The sequence below is a fragment of the Pseudorca crassidens genome, chromosome 12 (genome assembly GCF_039906515.1).
Source record: "Pseudorca crassidens isolate mPseCra1 chromosome 12, mPseCra1.hap1, whole genome shotgun sequence".
NCBI lineage: Eukaryota > Metazoa > Chordata > Mammalia > Artiodactyla > Delphinidae > Pseudorca > Pseudorca crassidens.
In genome coordinates this window covers 27088171-27100696 of record NC_090307.1, presented here as the reverse complement: position 1 = coordinate 27100696, position 12526 = coordinate 27088171, and the positions used below count along the sequence as shown (strand labels likewise).

The 12526-nt window shown below is 50.0% G+C and overlaps 1 protein-coding gene across 4 annotated transcripts in view; it reads right to left on the bottom strand.

Moving 5' to 3' along the window:
* The window catches only part of ST8SIA5 (ST8 alpha-N-acetyl-neuraminide alpha-2,8-sialyltransferase 5), an 80084-nt gene that overhangs the window by 19446 nt on the left and 48112 nt on the right, over positions 1-12526 (bottom strand). For 3 of the 4 annotated variants that reach the window (XM_067699198.1, XM_067699195.1, XM_067699197.1), the window contains 4 exons: positions 8623-8709; positions 5106-5250; positions 877-989; positions 3-95 (listed from right to left, as the gene is read on the bottom strand). In XM_067699198.1, coding sequence (XP_067555299.1) covers positions 3-95; positions 877-989; positions 5106-5250; positions 8623-8709 — 438 coding nt within the window. The remainder of the gene's footprint in view (positions 1-2; positions 96-876; positions 990-5105; positions 5251-8622; positions 8710-12526) is intronic. The other variant, XM_067699196.1, reaches the window with a different exon arrangement.

Here is a 12526-nt window from a genome sequence, read left to right as displayed (position 1 = left end):
ACCTCTCTGTGATGATGCTGGGGTTCACCGTGACCACATCTGTCTTCACCCCTACATCCATGGTGTACTTCTCCGAGATGGGGGGTAGGTTGCACCTGCAGAAGAGATGAGGCAGCCCGACTGCATGTGGTATGTCATTCTAGATAGAGCTGGGGAGCTGGGGTGTGGCGAAGAAAGGGCTGGTGATCGTGTGGGCAGAGGGACACAGAGGAAACCAGCTGGGTGGAATCTTCGTGCCTGGGCATGGAAGGGCAAGTTCAACCCCTTCCCTCACCAACCCTGGGTGACCCAATGGTTGTAGATCCATGACCCATGAGATCCCACTGCAGCCTCAACCCAAGTCTCTTTGCTTTAAACTCTCATTTTCAACCTATCTTCTTCACCCAGGCTAGAGGTAAGTGAGGGTCCCCAAAGAGATAAGAAGGGCTTCTACATAAGGAGGAAGAAATACAAGGACAAGAGTCTAGCTTAGGTAAGGCCAGGGTGAAGCTCACACTGGTGTCAGCCACAAGACTACCCTGGTTCCAAGCGGTGCTTCCAGAAGAGTGGAACCCAGCCAGAGAGGTGGCTGCCCAGGCGACCTCACCAACAGATCTGCATGACCCCTGGGAGTCCTCAGTGTCTTCACATCTATTATGCCATTTGCTCCCATTCTGCAGATGTGGAGATTGAGGACCTGAGAGATTCAACCCTTGCAAGGGACAGAGCTAAAGGGGGAAGGGACAACCCAGAGCATGAGGTCTGCAGGGGTGGGGAGTGGGGAGTAATCACGTAAATGGCAGCACTAGCAGGCTGGGGAACCAGAAAGGGGGCAGGCACGGAGGGGGAGGGCCATGGGGGTAGAGGTGGCAGGTGCAGACCCGGGGCAATTCTTACCGGAAGACAAAGTCGGCACTGTTGATCTCCCTCCCGCAGCGGCTGTTCTTTAGGATGCCCCCATTGCCCACCACGGCACATTTCTTAAATTGGGACCGGTAGTAGGGCATGTCCTGGGGAGACAGGGGCACAGCTGTCAGAGGCGATGCCCCCCCTGCCTTCATCTGGTGCTCTCACCTCTGCACCCACGTCCACCTCCACTCCTCGTAGCCTCACAAGACAGCCTTGTAGTAAATGTGGGAGAAAAGTGGTTATACCACTTTGCAGATGAAGAGAGGTCAAAAGCTTCGTTCTCAGTTCCACGGGCAATTAGGAATGAGCCAGAACTGGAAGCCAGATCTCCACAGCCTTTTTCAATAAGCCCTGGGATGCCTCCGGTTTCCAGAAAGACGAGAGGACGAGTTACGGCTAACCCTGCTTGCCTTTGGTTTTCCCAGTGGAATCCCAGCTTCTTTTACTTCTAATCCACATGTTTTAATGGTTAATGCAGACCTTCTGGGAGATGACAGCAGCAGAGATGTGGCAGAGCCACCAGGGACCAGGGCCCTAAACCTAGCCCTCACCCCTTTCAGCTCAGGGTAAGGTACAGACCCTCCCTCTGCTCCATGGGGAGGGCACAGGCCTGGGATAGAAAGGTCATATAGACTGGGACAGATGCCAGGACTTGGTAGCAGCAGAGACAACTGACGAGGGGTGGGCAAGCAAGGCCACACCAGGGGAGCAGTGAGAGGCAGGGACACTGGGATCTCTGTCAAGAAAAAGCGTTGAGCACAGAGAGCTCAGGACTCACTCTAGTAATGATGACAGCCACGGGGGCACTGGGAGGGAGCATCCCCCAGCGCTCCAACCTGGTCATACCTCGGCTGGTGGTGTTACCTCGGTCTGGGCGCTGGCTGCCCACAGAGACTCCCTGGGCATGCTTTCCAGGGGACCACAGGCAAGTAGGCAGGAAAAAGCAAATACTGGCCTGATTAGGAGACCTGGTTCTAGGCCACGTCCCCATTCTAGGCCTCGTGGGCATCCTGAGGCAGGTGGGACCAGGAAGGCTCAGGGCACGAGTGTAGACCTGGAGTCCAGGGTAGGGTGACCAACCATCCCAGTTGGCCCAGGACTAGGGCACTTTGCTTGGGATGCAGGACTTATATTTGGTCAAACCAGGACTGGGCACCCTAGTCAACGGACCCAGTTCAATCCTGGTTTTGCCCCACAATGAGGTGAGGAAACCACGGACAAGTGTTTTGAGCCCTCGGTGACTTGGTTTTGTAAATTTTGTAAAGTTTATTACAAATTAAACTTTGTGATTTGTAAAATAAGAATAGTAACGTGTATTTCCTGTGACTCTGCATTTGAGATGATGTAAAGCAGAGCTTCTCAACTTGGCACTACTGATACTTTGGAGCAGCTCATTCCTCGTGGCGGGGCTGGCTGTGCAGTGTAGAACGCGTAGCGGCATCTCTGGCCTCTTCCCACTAGATGCCAGGAGCACACCCCCCCCCCCCCCCCCCGCCGTCATGACAAGCAAGAGCATCTCCAGACGTTGCGAAATGTCTCCACCTCCCTGCCCCCCACGTTGAGAACCACTGGAGTAGATGGAAAGCTTACCCACTGCAGTGCTTGGCGCAGAGGTGTCTCTGCAAGGGGACCAGGTGGTTATTACGGGATGGCCCTGAAGTTACCCGCCATCTCTGTCACCCAGAGGCTGCCGGGCAGCTTTCCTCCTATCTCACACCAGCTGGCCAGCCCTGCGTGACAGTGGCCCTGGTCAGCACCTGGGGCTTACGTTGGAACCAAGTGCCAGACAAGTGTCACGGAAAATCCCAGTACAATGGGATCATCAGCAATTAGGCTAAATCCAAAGGAGATGCTGCACCTGTCTGTGGGAGACTGTCCTTCCTCATGGCACATTTTCCCTGGAGGGCCAGGCTCCGGGAACCGGGACGGGGAAAACAAGGGCGTCTCATGGCCAGTGGGGGGAACTGCACTGTTTGACTTTGACCAGAGAAAGAATAAAAACAAAGTCCTTTTTGGAGAGATCATCAAGGGCTTTTTATGTTCTATGTCAGTGTTTCTCACACTTCTGTAAATCAAAAACTACCTGGGTACTTTCTGAAAATACACATTCTTAGCTCCATCCCAGAACCACAGAACCAGAATCTTCAGGGTCAGGGTAGGAGCCCAAGAAGCTGCATATTTTTCAACGCCCCCCCAAAAACCTCACCTTAGGGAAGTTTGGGAAATACTTCTACATCACATGCTCTAATTCGGGGGTGGTAAATTACGGCCTGTGGGCCACATCTGACCCTCCACCTATTTCTGTACAGCCAGCAAGCTAAGAATAGATTTTATATTTTTTCAAGGGTGGGAAAAAAGAATACTTTGTGATGTGTAAAACATATAAAATTCAAATTTCAATGTCTAATGGGAACTAAAGCGTTATTGGGATCCAGCCACACTCTGTTGCTTTCTCGTGTCTGTGGCTGCTTCATGCTAGAACGATAAAGGTGAGTAGCTGTGACAGAGACCATATGGCCTGCGCGTTTGGCAACCCCTGTTCCACTTCCCTGGGCCTCAGTGGCCCATCCCCATGGCCCTCCTTGCATCCATATGTTATACCTGAGCTGTGTGTCACCCACTGGCATTACCTGCAAGTTCACCTGCTGTCACCAGTCTCACGTTCCAGGCCTTGAAAGACCCACCTCGTAAAGACGACTCACACCCCATCCTCCTCCAGCGCTGCTGTGGGAGGGTATGTTTGACACCCTCCACCTCCAGCTCCTCCCCATTGCTCCCCTCCCCCCCCCAGGCCCAGTCATACCAGTGCACTCTGGTGCTCGGAGCAAGAAGTAATTATACTCCAATAAAGATATTTAAATAAATAAAAAAGAATGCAGGGAACCCCTGGGCTTTGCCTCATTAGCACTCCCCGGAGCAGGGCAGCCCAGCCCCGCACATTCATCCAGCAAGAACTGAACCCGCCCCACACCCTAGTTTGCTAGAACGCCAGCAGTTCTACAAACTGGACCCACTAAACCCTGCCCTGGGCTGGCACTCTCCAGGGGGTGCCTATAAACACCTTGCATGGAACCTTCCTCTTCAGGTGGTAACCATCCTCATCCGCTGAACATACAGGCTCCAGGGTCCCTTCTCCAAGGGTCTGGTGCAACGACTAGGCCAGAAGCGCCTGCCTGCGCCTGGGTTCTGTGATCTGAGCACTTTGCTCACGTGGGCCACTCATTCTGTGGTCCCCCTGGCCAAGGAGCCTCGTGCTGGCCCTGAATGAATAGCCTCCCTCCAGGCTTCTCATAGGTGAAGGAAAAAATAATAATAAACGTCTCTCTTGTTTAAGTCTCTGATATTTTGGATTTTCTATTCTAAGCAGCCAAACCTATTCCTAGTCCAAACCCCAGTGTTACAGACAGTGAGAGTGGAGCCTTGAAAGACAAAAAGGACTGCCCAAGGTCAGCCAATACGAGATCAACCTTTCAGCGCTTTACTTTGTATGGTTTGCGCTTTCTTGTGCACACAACCTTTGCATGTACATTTTTTTAAAATTATTAATTAATTTATTATTTATTTTTGGCTGCGTTGGGTCTTTGTTGCTGTGCGCGGGCTTTCTTTAGTTGTGGTGAGCAGGGGCTACTCTTCGTTGTGGTGCATGGGCTTCTCATTGCAGTGGCTTCTCTTGTTGTGGAGCATGGGCTCTAGGCGAGCGGGCTCAGTAGTTGTGGCTCCAGGGCTCTAGAGCACAGGCTCAGTAGCTGTGGTGCACGGGCTTAGTTGCTCCACGGCCTGTGGGATCTTCCCGGACCAGGGCTCGAACCCGTGTCCCCTGCATTGGCAGGTGGATTCTTAAGCTCTGCGCCACCAGGGAAGTCCCTGCATGTACATTTTTGCTCTTGTGCCTCCCTTGGGTTGGGGACAAATGCTTAATCCTGCTCCCAGATAGCTTCGGGATGTTCTCTGCAAGCAAGGCAATAACCAAAACTTCACAACCACTTTCTTGCCAACAGTCATTCAAATAACAGCCAGTTGGCATTCTTTGTGCTCCGACAGAACCCCCAGGAACCCCGGAGGACGGTCTACTGAGCCTACGAGAATGGCAAGCCAGGACCAGGACAGCTGGGTGCAGGGCACAGCTGAGTGATGCCACGCCACACGGGCGTGGCCACAGAGGGCCCTACTGGGTCAGCTCCATTGTCCCACCCGGACCGCCCTGCCCAAAGCAGCACCTTGGGAAACATGTGGAAGATCTCCCGGTTGATGTGGTAGATGCCGCTGGTGTCCACCTCATACTTGAGTTTCGTCCCCAGGGGCGTGTTCTTCTGGGTGGTGAAGAGGAAGGAGGGGGCATTGCAGCACCTGGACAGAGTGGACCTGCCGGGCAGGAGATAGACAGAGAGAGACCAGTGACACAGGGCAGAGCAGAGCCTCTCAGAGAACAGAGGGGTCATGGAACTGAGGTCCCTTGGGGAGGCCAGGGAGCGCTATACTTTCCCACCCACCCCTGCCCCTGCCCCCGCACCTCTGCTTCAATACTCCTCCCAGTGCCCAAGCCTCTCAGGGTCCAGCCTGGTCTCCCTCTGTGAGCTCCCAGCTGCCCTGTCCCCACTGGCCGCATTGGCCTCCAAAGGCCCAGAGCACAGACTGGGCATCCCTCGCTTCATCATCTGTCAACTCCCTCTCCACTTGAACGAAAGCCCCTGCGTGGCAGGGACCCTGCCTCTCTGGATCCTGCACAATGTCGGACACGTGGGGGTCAACTACCAAAGTCCTGCCAACTGCGGGCTGAAGCATTCCCCACGTGAGATTTCACAAGAGCCGCTAAGCCTTCTACTGCTTCTCAGAAATGCTTCTTTATCCAGCTCTAAAGGAAAACACAGGCATAAGAGCTCTTCCTTGGTTTTTGGCCCCCATATCTGACTCTAGACAAGGCTAACCCTGTCTGATGGGGTCAAAAAGCAAGACATACACAGTCAACAGAAATGTGCCATTTCAGTGATTTACAAACTGTCTTAGGAACACGGGAGGGTCAGAAATTGGGGTGGTGGGTTGATACTGGATGACTGCCTGCAGAAAGTGGATCCTGGCTTCCAGAAATTTTAAGGAGTTCATTATTTAAAAAAAAAATCGCTGTGGTTTTCACTGACAAAAACACTCGAACATGAGCTACAGAAAGGTTAGAGCTCAGATGATGCAAGCAGGCTTAAAAAGACAGCCTTCAAGGGAGAGTGGGGCTGTGAGGCAGGCTTGGGAGCTAGCCAGGCCAGAGAATCCCGATTTCCTCTTCTCTGCAGCTGGCGTTCCGCCCGGCAATGTATTCTCCCAGGGTGCCTGCAAGGCTTGGTGATGGGGTCAGATCCTAGGCACACGCTGCTCCCCTATCCTGGGGACCCAAAGCCCCACCCTGGCTGCAGAGGGGCTGGATTTGACAAAGGATGCAAAATGCCACCCTCTCACAGGGGGCTGTGAGCCCACGAGGACCCACTTTCTCCACAAACAGCAGCAGGGGGCCAGTACACACTGGCCTTTGGCCCCCGACGCTGGCTCTGGGCACAGTTACATCCAGCCTCTGGGCAGCCCTGGGAGGAACGGAACGCCATCCCCATGGAGTCTGGATGACGACCACGAACTAAAGTTGAGGACGAGCTTTCTGGAAAACCCACACCGAAGGTGTGGCATGGAAACTTGAGCCGCCAACCTGGTGTCAGGAGGCCGGGCTTCTAGTTTCTGCTCTGCCCCCACCAGCTGTGGGGCTTCGGGCAGGTCTCTTCCCCTCTCTGAGCCTCCGTTTTCTCAACTGTAGAATGCAGGGCTGACTCTTCTGACCCTCTGTAATCCTGTGACTCCAAATTGCCAAAGCCAGGAAGGCTGAACCCATTGTTTTTTGTGACTTTATCTCTTGCAGGGACTTCACTGGGGAGCTCAGTTGGCTGCTGGCCATAGAGAGCGGTCTCTGCTGGGGAGGGTTGGGTTTTAAAATGTGACTGAGGCTTCCCAGGGGCAAGGCCAGAGGCCTGGCCAGGCAGGAGCCATAGGTGAGCATTACAAACCAGCATCTGGCTGGTCCAGAAACGCCATTTTGTCAGCCCACTGGCGAGTACCCAAGGGAGGGAGACTGACAAACTAACCAAGCTCACGAGCGACTGATATATAAACCAGAATGCCAGAGTGTCCATTTGTAAGCAGCAGGCGGGGGAGGGCCTCTGTTACAGTATTCCTTTCCTGTCACTGGAATGCTCATGCCTGTGTTCTAGCACGCTCCCGCATCCCACCCCACTTCACTGCACCATGTTCTTGCACCTAAATTAAGAGTCTCATCATCATTCAATGAGCTTGTAATGAGAGCAAAGGGGGACGACCAACTGGCCTTGAAGCTTTTCCCATTCAGAGCATAGCAAGACTGGATGTCACTTCTCTTTCCCCCACCGCCAGAAAGGTCCCAGCTCCCCCAGAGCCTCTCCCCGGATCGTGCTGGCTGATCCCTGCCAAAGGCTCCCCCGCGGATCCTGGTTTTTCTCTTGCCACATCATTTTCCCGTTGCTACATTATTTCCTTAGGTATGTGAATTCCACTGGCGAGGCTTCTGGACAACATCCTCTGGCATCTCACTGACCTTGTCCATGCTGAGTTCGATTTCAGCGTGCCCTCAGTGTGCTTGGGCCTCCCCGTCATGCACCACCCTCAGTATCGCTTCGCTCTAAGGGCGGAACTGGGGCTGTGTTTACAGCACAGACCTCGGACCCGTGGCCCACATTCTAGTCTATGGTACGTGGGTCTCTGCAAACTACTGCCAGGCCTTAGCTGGGTTTCTGCAGTCTCCTAGAGGCATCTGGTTGGGGGCTGCTGGCACCTGCAGCACGTTCCTAAAACGTGCCACTTAAAACTGCCTCTCAACTTGGCCCAGAATTGCAACAAACTGGAACAAATGACTTATACAGAAAATACAAAATACTTAGTGTTATTTGCTTTTCACAGCTTCCCGTGTAGGATTCCTTCATGCAGATGGCTCTTCAGCACATTCAAACTACAGCCTGAGTTGCTGAAATCCAATTTATACACACATTCCCAGGATTCTGTCAGTTCCATTCAATAAGGTCTACCCTGCACTAAAAACATACCATTAACTCCTAGAATTTTAGAGTGGAGAGGCCCCTATAGCTCACCACTAATCACAGAGACTGTCTGGACATCTGCTAGGCTCTCAAAGACAGGGGAACATTAAGATACAGCTCTTGCCTCCTGGGAGCTTATAACCTGTCAGTTTCGGTTAGAGAGCAGTTAGGGAATAGGCTACAGCAGGGCTCAAGTGGCTGGTCTAGGCTGTAGAAGCCCAAGCGCTCTGGGAAGGAGAGGACTGCTAAGTTAGAGCAGCCGCCCGAGGAGCAGGGTGGGGCACGGGGTGAGGCCATGGAAGGTGCTTAATGTACCTGAACGCACGGGCCTCCTGGAGACCTCAAGCACCTCACCTCACAGTCAGGGGCTGTACTGGAGACAACAGCACTGACCACACAGGGCTGCTGCTAGGACTAAGGGCAGGGACATGTGGACAACACTCAGCAAGATGCCAGCCTCAGCCTGTGTGCTGAGTCAGAACCTCCCCACTCCCAGATTCCAAAGCCCAATCAGAGCCAGCTCTGGGGAAGATGTCCCTGGGGGCTGGCCTTGCAGGACGAGGGAGCTCTGAAGAGGTGCCTGGGAGGACCATATGAACAGAAGGGCTGGGGAGCACGGACGAGTCATAGATACTTGAACTGGTTGGCTTCAGAGATGTTCATCGCCCATTTGCACATCTGGAGGCTCTTCCACCTGTCGAACAGCTCCAACTGCTTCACCCTTGGGAGTGGAGGACAGAGAGTGCATGAAAGGGCCAGGCTGAACAATGTCATCATCCCCAGACATGCTCCCTTCCTCTTCCCCCTTATGCCAAATCCTGGGCTGGTCCCTTGTGTTAACTGTATTTTCTAATTTGCTATACTCTTGATTCTCTGACATCTGGGGACTTGTGAATTCCTAGAGATAGCAAACCACTCTCCTGCAAGCATGCCTTCCATACACACCTCAGCTAGTCCAGAGCCCACACCTTCAGTCACCTCCTTTATGAACAGAGCCACTAGTCCCTGCCCTCATCAGCCCAGAGCTAAGGATCAGACAACCAGGGGCAGTCCTTATGCCCCAAAGCCCACTGAAATTATTCAAACTAGCCAGTCGTGAACCTTTTTATCCTGCCTTGTCCATTCCTTTCCACGAAAACCACAATAAAGGGTCTCACCTCTGCTTTCCCCTCATCCCTTTGCCTCCTGACCAACCCTGGTGCTTCCCCATGTGTCCCTGCATGGTGTGCCATGCCTCCTGTCTCTAGGAATCTGTGAGCATAAGAACGTCTTCCTTCACAATAGCCTTTTGCATGTCTGTGTGTCTTACTATATGTGATCAAAACAAATCCCGGCACATTTTAAAACACCTTCCTCACATGCCCACCCCCAAGGGCCTTCACAGTTCTCCCAGGAATATCTGTCTATAGAGGGTGTAAGACCACTTCCCTAAGGTCTGTAGATCACCCCACACTGTGCTCAGCACACAGTAGGGCTCATTGCAAAGGCACAATGCCCTTCTCTTTCTCTTTTCTCAAGGGCAGATCACAATTTCCAGGGACAGAGAAGGAGAGGTGAGAAGCCTTTTGTCTGAACCACCATCTGCAAGGCTTTATGCCAGTTGGGTTTAGACATCTCAGCATTGTGACATCCCAAAGCACTCCCTGGAAAGGGAATGTCTAAATCATGTAGGATTCTTCCTTTGACTGAAACCAGCAAAAAGAATTGGATCATGGAACCCTTTTCCCATCGAGCGGTGCCTCTGACTGGAGTTCTCAGGAATGCTGGGAGATGCTGGACAGACCATAAGTTCCTTAAAGGCAGAGCCATGACTTTTGTCTCCTGACCTCCCACATTCCCCATCCCACAGTTAGGCATTATACAGTTGTCCAGGGTTACCTGGCTGTGGCCCGGTTCAGATGCTGGCTTGTCTTGGACACTGATGCAAGGGGAGCCCTTTAAAGGTCATTCTGGTTTGGTCATGAATGGGAAAGTGACAAGCCCCCAGGAGCTGAGTGTTATCAAAAAACTACCATTAATTGTGGTTCTTACTTTGAGGTCCACCAAAGGTCTTAAGGAAACCTATGAACCCTCTGAATTATAGGCAAAATCCCCTGTCTGTCCACCCATGTGCACATCTTAGGGAAAATCTGAAGCTTTCATCAGCTTCCAAAAAAGGTGCATGATTTCAAAAAAAGGCAAATACTTAACTGTAAAGTAAAAAAACAGGTTCATTCTGCAGAGCTGTGTCCCCCTGTGTTTAACTGGAGGGGGAAACAGTTGTTCCCAAACTAGGCAAGCCTCACCTACAGAGAGAGTATATGACTGGTGCTGGGAGGAATGACTGCAGGAAAAGTCATACAGGATAGTGACTAAATACATAGATTTTGGAACCAGAAGGGGAGTTGGGCCTCAGACCCAGTTTAGGCACTTCCTAACTATGGGACCTCAGGCAGGCTATGTGACTGCTCTGAGCCTCAGTTTTCTCGCCTAGAAAATGGTCATAACACTAGATTATTGCTCACCTACCCAGATTTGTTAAGACTACTAACTAAGACGATGCAATAAATGACTAAGAATGGTGTCTGGCACGTGCCCTACAGGTGTAAGTTATTATTACTGTTAAACTAAGCTGTCTTGACAATGCTGACTCAGCCCCCTGGACTTTCCCCTTCTGCAAAACCCATAACCTGTCATTACCTATGCCCGATACTTCCCACTAAATAGTAAATACCCTGGGGCAGGGGATCATGCCTGACTGTGACTCCAGTGCTAAGGCACATAGCAGATGAGTGGTAAATATTTGTTGAGTATATCAATAATTAATGAATGAATCAATAAGTCTGAGTTCAAATAAATTCTGTAACTATTTATTGAATTCCTCGATATGGCAGGAACTGGAGATACTGTGGTGAACAAAAAAACTCCCTGCCCACACAGACCTCACAAATGGGAAGCAAATATACAGGGATACGACACCAAAAGCACAAGCAATAAAAGCAAAAATGGACAAGTGGACTCCATCAAACTAAAAACCTTCTGCACAGCAAAGGAAATAATCAGCAGAGTAAAAAGACAACCCTACCAAACAGGAGAAAATATTTGCAAACCATATATCTGATAAGGGGTTAACATCCAAAATACATAGGAACTCCTACAATGCAATAGCAAAAAAACAAATAACAGCAATAGCAAAAAAACAAATAACCTGATTTTAAAATGGGCAAAAGACTTGAAAAGACATTTCTACAAAGAAAACATACAAATGGTCAACGGGTACATGAAAAGGTGCTCAACACCACTAATCATCAGGGAAATGCAAATCAAAACCACAATGAGATACTACATCATACCTGTTAGAATGGCTATTATCAAAAAAACAAAAGATGACAAGTATTGGCGAGGATATAGAGAAAAGGGAACCCTCATACACTGTTGGTGGGAATGTAAAATGGTGTGGCTGCAATGGAACACAGTGTGGAGATTCCTCAAAAAATTAAACATAGAACTATCATGTGGTCCAGCAATCCCACTTCTGGAACTGAAATCAGAATCTTGAAGAAATACTTGCACCCCCATGTGCACTGCAGCATTATTCACAATAACCAGGATATGGAAACAACCTGCATGTTCACTGATGAATGAACGGATAAAGAAAATGTATTATATACATACAATGAAATATTATGCAGCCTTAAAAAATGGAAATCTTTCCATATGTGACAACTTGGATGAATCTGGAGGACATTATCCTAAGTGAAATAAGCTAGTCACCGAAGGACAAATACTGCATGATTCTACTCGTACGAGGTATCTAAAATAGTCAGTCTTATAGATACAGAGTAGAATGATAGATACCAGGGGCTCGGGGAAGGAGAAATGAAGAGTTGCTATGAAGTTTCAGTTATGTAAGACCAATAAGTTCTAGAGATTTGCTGTAAAACTTAATGCCTACAGTTGACAATACTGTATTGGACACTTACAAATTTAAGAGGGTAGATCTCATGTTAAGTATTCTTACCACAACCAGAAAAAAAACAAACCCAGATATTTAATGTCATGTTAGGGAGTGGTGAGTGCTACAAAGAAAAATGAAGCAAGGGACTTCCCCGGTGGTCCAATGGTTAGGACTCCATGCTTTCATTACCGAGGGCCCGGGTTCAATCCCTCGTTGGGGAACTAAGATCCCACAAGCCGCTCGGTGCAGCCCAGAAAACAAACAAAAAACCAAATTAATCCATTTAAAAAAAGAAAAAAAGAAAAATGAAGCAAGAGGCTCTAAGGATATATCATACAGCACAGGGAATATAGCCAATATTTTATAATAACTATAAATGGACTATAACCTTTAAAAATTGTGTATCACTATATTGTACACCTGTAACTTATATAATATAGTACACCAGCTATACTTCAATTTAGAAAAAAAGAAATAATAAAAAAAAAAGGAAACTGAATCAGGGGTTGAAAAGTGACTATTTCAGATGGGTTGATCAGGGAAGCCTTCCCTGAAGAGGGGAATCTTGCGCAAAGAACTGAAATGATGCATGAGTGAGCCA